This window comes from Rhineura floridana, chromosome 1, assembly GCF_030035675.1.
Source record: "Rhineura floridana isolate rRhiFlo1 chromosome 1, rRhiFlo1.hap2, whole genome shotgun sequence".
NCBI lineage: Eukaryota > Metazoa > Chordata > Lepidosauria > Squamata > Rhineuridae > Rhineura > Rhineura floridana.
This window is the reverse complement of record NC_084480.1, coordinates 263,617,003-263,632,926: the sequence shown is the minus strand read 5'-3', so window position 1 is coordinate 263,632,926 and position 15,924 is coordinate 263,617,003. Positions and strand designations below refer to the sequence as shown.

Genomic DNA, 15,924 nt, shown 5'->3' with positions numbered 1-15,924 from the left:
CTGGCTGCTCTGGGCTGTGACTGGCTGGGGGGCTGCTGGAGCTTTCTAAAAGGAAACCAATTTTTTTTAAAAAAAAATGGGTAGAGGTAGCACTGGAGTTCTCAGACTACCTCAGCATGAGATCTGCAGATTCTAAGAGTACAAGTAGACTCATGATCCAAACTGAGTTGAGCCACCCTGATAGAATCAAGTGAGTCTGGTTTAGAATCCAAGTTCTGCAGATTTTTCCTCCTTTCCTACTTTCTGCACACACAAAAGAAGCATATCAAGGAGAAGGCTCACCACTACTACTTTAAAACTATAAATCCTTTGTAGTTCCGATAAGCAATTTGCTTAAGCTCCAGCTGTGAAATTTTGTGGCATATCATATAAGAAAAAGAGGGTGGGGATTGCAAAGCATAGAGCACTTTCAGGGAGAAAGCCCACCTATTTGGGGGAGAAGGGATGGGGGCAGAGATCTGGGGCAAGCAGGGCAGAAAATGGTGGGGTTGGTAGTTTATTCTCTTTTGTTGTTTGTTTTTTTGCCCTTCCAACGGGAGGGAATTAACTTGCACCACTTCTAAGGAGCTTTTTGGAGGAGTGCCAGGGAAACAAGTAGCCATAGTGTCCTGCAGATCCACAACTTTGTGAGCCGCCTTGAGGGCCTTTTGCCCAAAAGGCGGCGTAAAAATAGAATAAATAAATAAGACCAGCACCCTGCTGAAGCTAAGCAGGGTCAGGTCTGGCCTGGTCAGTGCCTGTATGGGAGACCGCCTGGAAACCATATAGAGGCCGCCTCGGGTTTCTATCATGAAAGGAAAGGCGGGGTATAAATGTAATAAATAAATAAATAAAACATACTATATTTGTATACATTATAAAGTATCAATCTGCACATATAACCAAGTTTATTTTTAGGTTATGAATGTATGGGGTTAATATTAGGATTTGTCATCTAATCTTATTGGGATATACCATCACCAGTGGGAACATTCCTTTGATACAGATTACGTTTGTTTATAAGTAGATAGTGTAAAAATTAAAAAAAAATCAAATCAGCAGCAGAGGTTGCAGTGGGTCAATGTCTGGAAATGTTTAGGCATTATTACTGCAAGTTGATGGCAAGTTTGATTCTTTCAACCCAAAGTGCACAATTTGGTCAAAACTCTTGGCTAGTTAACTGCTCCACTATAGGCCTCAGCAACTTTAGATAGATGTAACAAGTACATTGTGATTTTTATATAAGCCAACTGGAAGCAGAATTGGAATAAAACCTAGATTCCTAACTGAACTCTTTTGACTCTGGCATTGCCCATCATTGGTGCTGGCTCCTCCCATCTCTGGCATGCAGCCGCTCACAGATTACCTCTGAAGGCATGTGACCCTTAACAGAAACAAAGTTATAGAACATGAACTTTCACTGACAGATCTTAAAGCTAATTAACTTCCCCTTCAGGTTTTTGCTAGTAAGACTGTTCCATAAAAGTGAGCCTCGTGTTCATTTACATATGCTAACCTCTTCTTTAAGAGGTTATATTACTATCTTGCAGTTTTCTTATATTTGTCAAAGTTGGTGCTAAGGTTCCTAGTCTTCCTCTCAGAATTAATTTGTACATATTTTATAATTTTTTTAAAAAAAAATCCTCTACCTTGATAATGGCCTTCCTTTCAACTTTTTTCACTATAGTGCCTAAGCGAATGTACAGATCTGCAGATTTATATAACTTGTTTGATTAATTTATTAGATGTCTATCCTGCTCTTCCTCCAAAGGACTCAGGGCAGCAAACCTGCATAATATTCTCCTTTCTGCCTGGAAGAGCCAATACAGATAACCAAGCTATTCCAGAGTAAAACTGCTCACTCTGGGTTAATTTGGTCATCTGTGCAAGTTCTTGGAGATGTGGTTCTTGCAGGCAACAAATTGATGCCATCTTTGTCTTTCAGGTTCTGGGAAGAAGGGAAGGTTCTTATCTTTGATGACTCTTTTGAACATGAAGTGTGGCAAGATGCTGATGCTTATCGTCTGATATTCATTGTGGATGTCTGGCATCCGGAATTAACACCACAACAGCGACGTACCCTTCCAGCCATTTAAGGGTGCTTGAAGCTTTCGCCTTTGAGGTCCATATTTTATTTTGGGAAATGCTGGCCTTGTGAAACAAAACAAAAACCACACTAAATTGTATGAAGAAATCTGTGTATGGACTTTAAAGCATCCTATTCTCTGTATTATACCATTACAGCACTGGTCTGATTGCTCTGTATTCATGCTGCAAGTACAGATTTCTTCTCTTTTATCAACCAAAGAATGTTCTGTGCTATATATCAGAAAAGGACTTCTGCCAATGTTTGTTATGCCAGCGTTATGTGTATCACTGCTAGGCATACTCTTGGTGCACTAGTCACTTAATTACTAATGCTTGTGTGTAAACATAAGGGACACAGACTTGCAGATACTGTTAGTGTGCACTTTCTATTCATTTAAAGGGATGTTGTGCAGTAGCAGTGCTTGGTAGATTGCGGCCCACATCAATGCTTCTATAGCTATCCTTTTAAGGACATGCACTAACAGTTACATACAAGCAACCTGGAAATTTGTCATACTGCATGTAGTAATTCATTTAGATTTAAGTCAATGAACTTGGAGTGTGTGCTGTAGATAATGTGAGAAGATGGTTTTGTATTGTATTTTTTGTGGATAATTGTGTTTTTCTATCATCTGTGGATACACTTTTCTGGATCTTTATAAACCACTTTCCTTTTGTAATTTTCTTTTGTAAGAACAGCAACTAACCTTAATTTAGCAGTGATGAGGTTTATTGCGAACAGCATTTTATTAAGCTTTGCCTTCCAAGGTGGGAAAGCAAATACACATTTCCCTTGTTCAGTTCCTGGTTTACAGTGCTTATAACCCAGCTCTGATATCTGTGTTTATTTCTCTCATAGAAAGGTTCTGTGTGTCTTTCTAAAATGGTAGAAAGCCTCTCATTGAAAGAAGCACAAACTCTGATTAGGAGATTGTTCTGGGGGAAAATCACATTCAGAGCCAATTTGTTTCCAGTGTGGATACTGGTCAGCTTGTGTGAACTAGTACCCGTGTGGTTGTGCGGATCCTACCTGAAACGGAGGGGGGGGGGAAGAGCCAACTGACCTTCCATTCAAATTTAGTGAAAAACAATATGACTTGAATGTTGTATTTTTATTCAGTCTGTGAATGCCACACATATTACTTGCACAGCCTTTGCTGCCACAAGAGTCACTGCCCAGGGGCACACTTTTAAGTTTCATCTTTGAATTAGTGACATAGAATGATCTAATAGGGAACAAGATCAGCATCAATGCAGCTTTGGTTAGACTTGTTAAATTATGATGACCAACAACAACACAGCTTCTCCTTTGAACAATTCACTCTTCATGACCAAAATGTACACGATGTCAGGTTTCATGCACTGAAATATGCCAAACTCTACAATGGATGGGTTTTGTAGAGCTGTACTTTTGAAATTACTAGGAAGTTCTGAGATACTACTAAACTGATCAGATGAGAAATGTTTGCTACAGGATTGTCTGAATAATATTTTCTAGCAGTATGGTCAGCATTTCATAATGATAGTATCCAGGGCCTTTTTTATTTTCTTTGAATGGAAAGGATTCCTATGTAGAATGTTTATAAATAGCTGCTTTTTTTAAGTACAGATTGAAGACTTGAAATGAAAGTGGGAACAAACATGTGCTGTTCCATCTGGGAAACAGCAGGCTACATTTTCCTGTAGCCCTCATTAGTTCAGCATTGTTCAGCATTACTTTATCCCAGTTTTGCCTGAAAACAGGTACTTCATGTATCAGGCAAATAGAATATAGCAATCTACTCTAAATTACATGCACCTACATGTAAATTGTTGATCATTATGTGCTGTGGTATATTGTGCATAAAACAAGTGCCTTCTATGTAGCAGTGTGGAATTTTTATATGTATATTAACAGTTTCAGCATTGAAATAGTTTCTAAATTTTGCTTTGATAGTAACAAATCAAAATGCTGGTTTCCATGCACTGTAGCTGCTAGAATAAATGAAGCTTACATAAAAACTGATGCTGTACTGAAGTTTCTTTTCTGTGTTTTTTTTTCTACCATTCTTCATTGGTGTGGAAAAAAATTGCATTAAAAATTATCAAAGGGGAGAAGAAATTTTGATGAAATTCTCATTGGCAGAGTGTGGGTTTCTTCTTGTGCTTATTTACTTTTGCAGTGGTGACAGGTTTTCTGCATGTCATTTATTTCATTCTACAAGTCATCTGTCCAGTGGTCTGCACTGTGGAGCCTTGCCAAGTGCCTACACTTCCTGAAAACCTCATGATGTCATTGGCTGGACATGTGATGCCTATTATGCATGCGACAGCTGTTATTCTTTTTTTAAAAAAAGATTGACTATTTCTACTTCAAAAGAAATCAGTGTGCTAAAAAATTTTTTAAAAAAATAATGGCAAAAATTACATTGCTTAAAAACAATGCCAGCAAGTGCACTAATCCCAGGCGCTTTGGTAGGTAACTCTCCCAGTTTGCTGTGTCTCAATTAAAGTTCAGGTGAAGATGTCCCCTATGGGCTTTTTCAAATCTCTTGCTTTGGGTGTTTTCTAAATCAGAAAGCATTGGCAGCTGGGGAGGCAGAAGAGCACTGGAGAAATGTTTTAGTGGCAAGAACAACACATACCACTACCCTTGGCCATCACACAATGATAGGTAAGTTCAACACTGTACCAGCTGAAATTATAAAGCATTCTGTAAATGAGGCAAAAGAAATTGAGACCTTTCATAGGGGAAGAAAATGTTTGAAATATTGGAGGACATGTTTTGGCACTATACTAGTAAAATCCTACAAAATTGCAAACCAATATACAATGTATACATGACTTAGCTTTCACCTTTTCTAGTTACACTTGTAGGTTTCCCAGAGTTCCGCGTCAAACCACTAATGGAAGAAGCACTTTTAAAAGCCACATGCCCTACTAATATTGCCAGAAATAACCTTTTAAGCTCTATTCTTACCCAAATCTTGGCAGTTGCAAAAACCTCATGTTATGTTCTGCTCTGATATTTTGGGGTACATTGCAATCCACACAAAGGTCTATTTACTTTTTCCATTTTAAGGTTTATTATCTGAGTTGAAATTGCTGTGTTGGATACCCAGGGATGCTATTCCACAATGCTTTTTTTAAATTCTTGGGTAATAAAAATAAATTACATGGATCTTTAGCTAAGATTTTAATGCAATCTTCTTCAAGATTTACAATGCATTTGGTCATTTCTGGAGGGTACAAAGTCCATGGTAGTAGACATGAGAGTTAAGTACAGCAAACTTTTCCTAAAACATACATCAGTAAAAATTCATTTTCTCTGCTATAAATGATTAGCAGTTTTCTATATTAGCCCCTGTGACAAAGGGTTAGTAAACAAACCTGGACTTTGACCAACATATGCAACAGTCCAGAGTAAACCTGTCGTATAGGTGGAGACCCTGTATTTCACTGAGAAACTATAAAGGCTTGATTTTAAAATTATTAATTTGATAGAACTTTAATTTTACAAGAGAGACCAAGTTCAATATTTATTTGTCCCTAGGGAGCAATAGAATCTGCAACTAAAATTATATCTGCAGCAATGCTATACAAGCATCTTAGCTCTACACAATAAACAGTTCCTGAAAGATACCCCTAAAAATGAAACATTACATCAGTAACACATCATGGCTTTATTCACTACATATGACCATTGCTAAATGAATGATGTAAACAGAAACAATTACATTTCTGAGCACCCCCAAAGAGAGAGATGAATAATCTGTGGCCCTCCAGATATTTTAGGACTCCACCTTCCATCATCCCTGGCTATTAGTTATGGTGACTAGGGCTAGTGGGAGCTGGCTCCAATGACATCTGGAGGGCCACAGGTTCCCCACCCTTGACCTAATAGTTACATAACCATCCCTGATAACAAGCAAACCTTTCTATGTGTATGGTGTAAATGTGCTATTTGGCTGAGGATTGCTAACTGTTACATACAGTTGTAAAATGTGATTAACATGTTTCTAGCTATTTAAGGAAATAAAGCCAAAGCAAAAACAATTTCATAACTTTTTTATTACTATTTTCATTTCAGTGTAAGGATGAGATTTGCTTTTGCAAATAGAGCAAAGATGGTTGTAGCAAACTGATCTTTGGCATTTCAGTTCTACATTTTTCTGTTCTTCCACAGTTCCTTCTAATGGAGGCATACTGAATAATTCATTCCAAGTTTTTCCTTTCCCATTATAAGCGTAGCCTATATCTGCAGTCAGACAGGCCCCCTGGCTATACCTTTCACTGATTGCAGGAGAGAAGCTGGTTAAACAGCTCTGCTGAGCTTTCATTTGCTGGAATGACCTAAATGAAAGGACCTGGAGTGGAACATTAATCACCAGTAAGTGTTTCCATTCAGCTCAGACACCTCATTTTTGTCTATCATGACTGACCACTAAATCTACCCCACATACTGTGTGGGGTGGGCAATCCCACACTGTTAAAACTAAATAATTGCTTTCCAAATCACCTGTGTCTCTTTTCAACACCAGTCATCACATTGAACTGACAGGTTTATACGGATTTTAAAAACTTAAGAATAATTTTTGCAGGGGATGGAAATAAGTGATCCCTGCAAAGAGCTGAGGTGATAAGATCACACACTACAGAGCTGAACAATTTTCTGCTGGTGATTGCTTAGTGTATGTGTATACAGAGAGAGAGAGAGGAAGAGGGGAAGCTCTGTAAGAACTTAACAGGTTTAGAGGTGTTCTCTCTGTGCTGCAAATTAATTAAGCCTGATAAGATACCTTTACTTTAATACATATTTTTGAACTTCATCTAAATTTTGTTTTAATTAAACTGGAGAATAACCCTCCTTACAGTATGGTAAAACCTCAGTGGATGTATCTTTACAATATGTGAACATACAAAATAGTCCCTCAGATTTCAATCATCATCAATATCATAAATCATAAAATAAAAGGGGGGAAATTCTGCATTACAATCAGACTCGTTAGCTTAGAACTTTGGGCCCCAAGGCATCTCCCCGTCGACTTTGGCCACACATAAAGATGGCTGGTGATGATTGCTCTGCAAAGACAGAGAGCCTTATTTCAAGCTGAATGTGTGTTAACATGTAACCTGTCTTGCTTCATAGGTATCTTGAACCACTGAAGTCTGATAATGCATTTGGGTGTTTCACTGTGTATTCAAACTCAGTCCAGAGACAGGAGTGGCTGGGTATTCTCATTCTCATTCTGATCCTCACGCTTCAGTGTTCCAGGTTCCACCACGGACTGAGACCTGAAACAAAGCACAGCTGTTAACGTTGCTTAGGCATTAAGATGTCAGCTGCTAGTTGTTTTTCCAGGAGCACTCAAATTCACAAGTCTTAATGTTTCATTGACCTTTTCAATCTCAAGACAACTAAGGTTTCCCAAAACATTTGGTTTGGTTAAAAAAAAAGTATTGGTTTTGTGCAAATATGCAAATACAACATTTTGAAGTGGATTCAGACAACTTGGTGTGTTGATTTCTATGACAACTAGTGTGTGTTGATTTCTGTCAGGGCCAGCTCCAGATCTGAGGGGGTCATAGGCAAAATGTCCTCTGTTGAAAGCCCTCCCATTTTGATGGACTCATGGTAGCTTACCTAGCAGCAGGGAGCAGTGCTCCAAGCAGCACTGAGCTTCTGAGTTGATTTGACATTTTAAGTTCCCATTTTAAGAAGTAGACTCTATTCCACAAACCCTGATGCTACTATAAATGTTAGTATTTAAAGTGCCAAATAATAATATAAATAATAATAATAAATTTTATTTTTCAGCCGCCTATCTGTCCGGGTTAGGGACACTCTAGGCGACGAACAACAAGAATAAAAACAGTACATATACATATCAACATAATCAATTTTAAGCTAAAAAACCATCCATTAATTCAGTTATAACATAAAATTAATCTGTCCCAATCTTGTAGGCCTGCCTGAACAGCCAGGTCTTCAAGGCTCGGCGATAGCTGGACAAAGACTTTTAGGGGTTGCCTCAACAAACACAGCTACCCTATGGAAGTTATTTTGGATGAACTTGTCTTATATCATCAGACACCCAGCATTCTGTATGCTGTACTTGATTGCCTACACCTGGAAACAGAATCTTCCTTAATATCCATGAACGTAATTCATGAGCCTCCAAACTTGACACATTATGGTTATGTTTTTATAGCAAAATTGAAATACTGATCTATTTTGAAATATGATTCAGGAAAAGCTGCATTTTGTAATGTATTTTTTTAAAAGTTAAAACTAAAATCTGCACAATACAGTAATATAGAATAACTCTAAAACAGTGTTTAAACTCATCTAAAATAATTTGGAAGGACTAAAACACATTAAAACATAGTTCTAAAGGGCATGGGAGAATAAAAAGGTATTCAAGTGAAGCTGAAAAGATCTTAACTTAACCATCAGGCAAATCTCACTGAGGAAGCTGTTCCATAATTGGGGCACCACCACTGAAATTGCCCCCTCCCTAGTGGTCATTGCCTAATCTCTCTAGGTGGGAAAAGCTGAGAAGTGCTTCTGATGATCTTAAGCTCTGGGCAGGTATATGAGAGGAGGTAATGCTTTAAGTAATCAGGTCCCAAGGTTTAACACTAGCACTGATTTGTTTTCCCCCCTACAGAATCTTGAAATTACTTTCCAAATTTCCCTCGGATCCAAAAGGAATTCAGAGGCTTGGTTTTCTGAAATTTTCAAAAGGGAAACATTGGTGGACACAAAATCTATTCCCCCACCCTGCTAAATTTGTAACATTTGAAGCAGTCCAAGTCACCAAAGGAAAAAAAATATTGATGAATGAATGTCAAACCTGAAGACCATAATATTTTTAATGTATCACTTCAGATTTCAGATAATGTCTGTCACAAAGCTGATAACAGTGTTTCAAGTCCACTGTGGGATTTGGAACATTCATTTGAGTTAATATTAGTTAGTGATTCATTCACACTGGGTGCCATCTAAGCATTAGCTGGAAAGTACAAATTATGTTCTTCATAAAAATCACCAGCAGTTATTTCAACACTGCAGTGTAAAAATAGAACAGCTAACGAGAACACTGATGGGAACAATGTTCTCTCTTCTTGAAACCCTTAATTTAAAAGAGCTTAGCATTAGAAAGTGGGTTCTAGCTGGTTGAAAAACACCCTTGGTTCCTTTCCAAAGGCAAGTAAGTGTATGCTTCAGTAAGAGAAGATGAAGCACATTTTCTCATTCTGAAACAGTCTGTCTCAAAGTAAACTTGTACCATACACTATGTATAGAGGGCACCTTTAGCTTCTCCAAAAGCCAGTTATAAGAGTAATGATTTTAAACCTGTGAGAGTAGCACTCTAGTCCCAACTCCTCTAGAAAACAGCAAGAAAGCAGGCACAATGGAAAGATTATAGCTCTCTTCAGCCATTATCCAAACCTCACTGTAAACTCGGAGGACAGGAGATCTGAGCATTTGAGCTCCACCCCTTCCATCTCCATTTGCATCGCCTTCCAACTTGTGGAAGGAGACAGTCTGAAACGGGGAGTCTCTTGTATCCTAGGAAGCTCTCCATGTGTTTTGTGTGGAACCCTTAGGTTCTAAGCAAATGCCTGAGGAAGGCTTATGTTGCACATAGTCCCTTGGTCTGTTACAGACCTAGGGAAATAGTGTGTGTTTTTCTTTTACAACAAGCAGGCTAATATGATACGATGGTTTCTCTGTAAAAGTGAAACGTGCTTCCTCAGGAGCAAGACCCTGCCCTCTCCTGTATCTAGTTCAGGGTTGCCCAGGGCTGGTCCAAAACATGCTCCTGCTTGAAGCAGAGAAGCAAATGGTGCCCCTCATATTTCAAGGTACATTGAACCCAAGGCCAGCTGAGTTCTTTCTGCCACCTGTATTTTGCCACTTGGGCTCCTGCCGGGAGGAAGGGCGGGATATAAATCAAATAATAAAATAAAAATAAAAATAAATAAAATCTCATGAGTATCTGTTTCCCTGTCCATAAATATACAATAATAATTAAATAACTGACCATTTGCTGGTCTTTCATGAGACCTTAAAATCAGCTGCCTGTGTTGGCTGCCTCATTCTGTCTTATGACAGGGCCGGACCTAGGATTTTCATTTCGTAATTCTGGTCACTCATTCGACTGTTGGTTGTAACAAAGGACCCAAAACTGCACATGACTCCTTAGACCTACCCAGCATATATGTATTTACCATTTTTCACAATACAAACTTCAGGCGTGGGTGTGTGTGGAATTATCCAGACTGGATTTGAAGTGGCAGGCAAAGTGTTAGCTCGCCTTCTTGCCTACTGTAGCATCCTAACACAGATCGGGGTCCTCATGCTGGCTATTTGTCCAAAAATGCCTGAACTATATCATGTGCTATTGGGCTTTCAGAAAGAAACACAGGATTTATATTTTTTAGGCTGAGGAAATTAGGTTGTGGGCAAAAGTACATGTATGTCAGGGGTGGGGACACTTTCTCCAGCCTGAGGGCCACATTCCTTCTGGAAAGCCTTCCAGGGTCCACATGCCAGTGGTGAGTTGGGCCAGAGGCAAAGGTGGGTGGAGCAACACATGTAAATTTTACCTTTCTGCAGTAGGCTAGTGGCATTATCAGAGTTCAAGGACATAATCCAGCCAGCCAAACACACACTTGGTGTGTGAAGTAGGGCTGGTGAAGGGTGTGGCCTGGGAGAGTTGCAAGGGCCAGACAGAGCAGCCTGGAGGGCTGCCTTTGGCCTCTACACCTGCAGTCCCCCAGCCCTAATAAGAACATGAGGACTGCTTCTGCTCCAGAAATGTGCTTGTTGGGGTGGAAGAGGGTTGCAAATTACACCAAAGATCCTGCAACACACACACACTTCCACCCCATTTTTATATAATTGTACAGACTCAGCCATTTCACATACAACATTTTCCATCCAGTGCAATCATCTCATATAGGAAGAATACAGGTGCCCTAAAGCTCCAATTTAACCTGTCGAGCTGCAGCCTTGAGCTGCGAGCCATTCTTTTTTCTTTTTTTTAACCTGTGCTAGCCTAAAAATAAAACGTTTCCTTTGAACAAAAAGCAATCCAAGCCCTGCCTTAAGACTAGGCTGCATTTAATAAAAACACAATGCACACAGCCCACATGCTCTCATTCCCAGTCTTTTACTTCTCCCCTATTATTCTCCCTTTGTGTTATTAACGACCTTATTTGCTAAAGCCCATGTGAGGAAAAAAACACACCCATGACTGTCCTGCTGGGCTTTTCCCCTTGAGTCCAGCTTGGTGCCTTTCAAATTGGTACACTGTAACCAATCAATCAGGCCACGCTGCAAAAGATCTATTCACTAGGGTCTCACCTCCCATCTGCCCATTTCCCTCTAATTCTTTGCCCATTACACCATCTCCTCTAGGCTATTATCTTCCAATGATTCATTCCTGCTGCAGAAAATAATAAGGGGAAATGTTTCCTTCCAACAAGTCTCTATTGATTTACTCATTGATAACATCTGACAGATTTTATATTTCCAGTAGCGTTCTGAGTTTGTTTTAGTTCTTAAGCTCTGTCACCTGATGTTTTGGATCTATCAGGTGGAAAGGAGGGGCTGCAGCTCAGTGGCAAAGCATCTGTTTTCTATAGAGAAATCAACCCCGGTATCTCCAGACAGGGCTGGAAAAGAATCCTAAATGAAATCCCAGAAAGCTGCTGCCAGACAGTGAAGACAAAACTGAGCTAGATGGACCAATGGTCAGACTAAGGCAGCATCCTATAGGCAACGAGCAAAGAGTTTGATCCCCGGTTCAATCTTTGGCATCTCTAGATAGGGCTGAGAAAGATTTCCTGTCTGAAATCCTGGAGAGCTGCTGCCAGTCAATGTAGGCAGTACTGAGCTAGATGGACCAAAAGTCTGATTCAGTATAGATCAGCTTCTGATATACCTGTATACTTCTCAGGGACAGCTGAAGACATACAAGGGACTGTTGCAGGACACAGCAACAAAGATGTGTTGGTGAACGTCGTAGACAAATTGGTCTGACCATGGTCTGCAAAATATTTCCACAGAATCCCAAACTACTGTTGATTTGAAGGTAACTAACTGACTCGGGTGGCTACAGTGAAAGAGCACATGACTTGCAGTGACAAGACTGGTGAAAGAAGGCCAAGGTTATGTTGAAACTGCTGACAACAGTGAGTAAAATGATTTCTGTACCCTAGGTAGCAAGAATGAGTGAGCCAGTCTGAATGAATTGTTGTATATCTGAGTAGAATTAGCAAAAGTTAGAGGTCACTGTCCCAAGGAAATTACAATCTATGTTTTGACAGTAGGCGAGAAAAGAGGGAAGTGAAATAAGATTTCTTAGTCAGAACATCTAGATAAAGTTTTAACTGTTGAAAGATTACATTTAAATACTCTGATCTAGATTTCAAAAGTAGATTGACTGATTTTAGACATTTCTTCAAGGAACATTGTACAGAGAAGAACACTGGGTCCAAATCTTGTCATTACATTTTTCCACAGTGTCAGTATTTTTTTAAAAAAATTACATTATTTGTATACCAGCCAATTAACAATGTTCTAGGGGTGGTTAACAAAAGTTAAAAACCATAAAAACAATCTGCATACACTAAAAAATAAATGAAATGCAGCAGAGCTAACTAACTAAATAATTAAATCTAGCAACAGCAAAACAGACGTTAAAACAGCAGAGCTAAAAACACTGAAAGCCTTGAAATGCCGGGGGAGGGAGGTCTTCACCTGGTACTGAAAACACCATAATGTAGGCAACAGATGAGCCTCTGTAGGGAAGGTATCCCACAATCAGATTGCCACAGTCAAATATGCCTATCTCTTGCAGCCTGAGAAGGATCTCTGAAGAAGATCTTTGGTTCTGGTTAGGTTAGTGTACTGTTGTACAAATCTATGGTGTGACTGCATTTGGAATACTGTGTACAGTTCTGGTCACCTCACCTCAAAAATGATATTGAAGAGTTGGAAAAGGTTCAGGAAAGGGCACCTGGAATGATCAAGGGGATAGAGAAATTTACTCATAATGAAAAGATACAACTTTTGGGGCTTTTTAGGTTAGAAAAAATGCAATAGTTGACATGATTGAAGTGTATAAAATTATGCATGGTATGGAGAAAGTGGATAGAGAAAAGCTTTTCTCCCTCTCTCATAACACTATGACTTGTGGACATCCAAAGAAGATGACAGTTGGAAGATTCATGACAGACAAAAGAAAGTACTTCTTCACATGGCACATAGTTAAGACTATAGAATTCACTCCAACAAGAGGCAGTGATGGCCACCAATGTGGTTGGTTCTAAAAGAGGATCAGACAAATTCATGGAGAAGGGTAAGGCTATCAATGGCTACTAGCTATGATGGTTATGCTCTACCTCCACAGTTGGAGGCAGTATGTTTCCAAATACCAGTTGCTGCGTAGGGGAGACTGTTCTTGTGCTTAGGTCATGATTCCAGGCTTCTCACAGGCATCTAGTTGGCGGCTGTGAGAAGAGGATGTTGGAATAGATAGGCCATTAGTCTGATCCAGCAGGCTCTTCTTATGTTCTTAATTATAGGAGGGATACCCATGTTTTATGAGCTGTAAAAGGGGAAATTCACCATAATATTATAGAAACATTACTTCTCTCCCTCTACTCTGACTTATGGCCCACCAAATGTTGTTGGACTACAATTACCATCATCCCTGACCATTGGCCAATCTGGTGGGGACTGATGGGAGTTGGAGTCCAACAACATCTAGAGGACCACAGGTCCCCCATCCCTGCATAGCAGCATGTCAGACTCTTCTTTCTAGTTGGAGTTCTGGGGTCTGGGAGATGGAGCAGAAAATAGGAGGGTAACTGAAAAACACTGTCAGTCTAAAACACTAATTTGCCCTTAATTTTATGTTTCTTGGAGGGTTTCTTATTTATTACATTCTGTCATTGTGAACATGCTACAAGAGACTCTACTTTGATAATATTCTGAAGCTCCTATTTCTCCACCCTCACCAATGTATGTTTGCATTGCTTTTATTGATTTGAGGTAGATCTGCATTAGATTTAGTTCTGCCATGAGTTTCATCTTGCAGTTTTCAGCTTTCCAGTGTGCACAGTCTCCCTTCGTTTACAGTATGTCAGGCATATGTAGAGGAAAATAGTCACCATAGTAACTTCCATTTCTTGAGGTGGAAAGGATGTCCTTGAGACTGAGTCAAAATGCAGAGTGCATTCTCCCATTGCTACAGAATGCATTTTGTGTTCTCATGACAGGCTTCACTTATTGAGTCCTCATAGGGATAACACAGTGTTGTTATACTCTGCTATAATACTGTCCGCTATAATACTTTTGTTGAACCTGGCTTATGTTCATTATGAAGGGGGGGGAGGCAAGGAGAACAACCACACAATATAGGCAACATAAAATATAGGTACACAATGTGTGTTGTTGTATGTATTTATGTTTATAGGTGACAAAATTCATAAGATACACAGTACAGTGCAATCTTATGCATGTTTACTCAAAAGTCAGTCCCGCTGAGCTCATGTGAGCTTACTCCCAAGGAGGCTTGCATAGGATCGCAACTTTAATCTACTTAAAATTATTCTGTACAGAACAGCATTTGGATTCAGTTAACTATTAACATTCACAAGCTCATTTCATGAGTTTGTGTGAACTGTATTCCAGTCCAGACCTGTGAAAACAGATGCCAAAGTGAGGATAGCAGCTTCTCTAAAAGTTCTCGCCTCAGGGCCACCAACAGATGGGTAGAACGTGACCATTTCTATCAGGACCAGGAGGAGCCCCACTTCATTTCTTTTTTTCCTTTTTTTTAAATAGCTATACACCAAAATGTGAGCTGCCCCACTCCCACAATTTCTGTAAAATGAGCTAGTTGGCTGCTCCAATCCCTGCCCTTTCAGGTTTTTAGCCAATGAGTGAGGTCAAAGCTGTGATTGACAAGGGATTTGTTGACCACCAGGCAATATCTAGAAACTCTTGCAAGTGCTGAAAATAGCTGCCTTTTCCTGTTTGCCTCTGCATATTGGTTAATGGTGTGTGTGCAAGCACATCACACAAGTTAAGCTTATAAGCTTTCAGCAACAGCACGTGTGCCTGCCTGCCCACTTTTCTTTCTGTGTATCACCCAGCACAAAGTCCACGAGATCAAAGAAGCACACATAACAGAGCAAGAACTTGGTAGGCATGCACAGTAAACAATTTCAGTAATGATGATAATAAAAGTGTACTTGCAGGTTTTTTTATTTGCAAAAACTAGCATATTTATCTAACAAATAATTTTTGAACAGAAATAAAGAAGTACACATGCAGCTTATTGTGCCATCACAGTGTGTTATCGTTTTCTAAATATAAGGAGTCATACAAGTTTAAATTTTCCTGGAATGCTGAACAGGGCAGCTTATTTGTCAAATTCATAGCCTGTTTTGAAAACATGAGCCTTTAATCCTATACTCACTTTTCTAGGAGTTTAGCTACTATGCTAATCCTACATACCTGGGAGTAAGCCCCATTGAATTCAATAGACTTACTTTTGAATAGGCATGGTTAGGATTGTGCTGGAAATCAATGGGACTTATGAGCAGACATAGCCTAGGAATGTCTTGTTAATCCTTCTCTCTCCCTCCCCCACCCAATCCTGTTGTTAAGGCAATTAGGCAGGGCTTACTCAGGTATCACTGCTGTTATCTGCAGGAAACTAAAACTCATTCTTTAAAAAATGTTCTACAATGACCAACTGGTTCTGACAATAAATTATTATATGGGGTGTATGTATTTTACATCTGCAGTGTGTGTGTGTGTGTGTACGGAGTCTTTCCAGCAAACCTGTGAGA

At 39.4% G+C, this 15,924-nt stretch overlaps 2 protein-coding genes across 10 annotated transcripts in view; one reads left to right on the top strand and one right to left on the bottom strand.

Moving 5' to 3' along the window:
- The window catches only part of ASPH (aspartate beta-hydroxylase), a 169,516-nt gene extending 165,466 nt beyond the window's left edge, over positions 1–4,050 (top strand). For 4 of the 9 annotated variants that reach the window (XM_061599809.1, XM_061599771.1, XM_061599843.1 and 1 more), the window contains one exon: positions 1,925–4,048. In XM_061599809.1, the coding sequence (XP_061455793.1) occupies positions 1,925–2,075 (151 nt within the window). In that variant the 3' untranslated portion in view covers positions 2,076–4,048. Of the gene's footprint in view, positions 1–1,924 lie in introns of all 9 variants that reach the window. The other 5 variants (XM_061599781.1, XM_061599819.1, XM_061599800.1 and 2 more) reach the window with 4 other exon arrangements.
- Positions 4,051–5,670: 1,620 nt separating this feature from the next.
- CLVS1 (clavesin 1) overlaps positions 5,671–15,924 on the bottom strand; it is a 104,648-nt gene continuing 94,394 nt past the window's right edge. The window contains 1 exon segment of the mRNA XM_061602406.1: positions 5,671–7,341. Within this exon segment, the coding sequence (XP_061458390.1) occupies positions 7,254–7,341 (88 nt within the window). The 3' untranslated portion in view covers positions 5,671–7,253.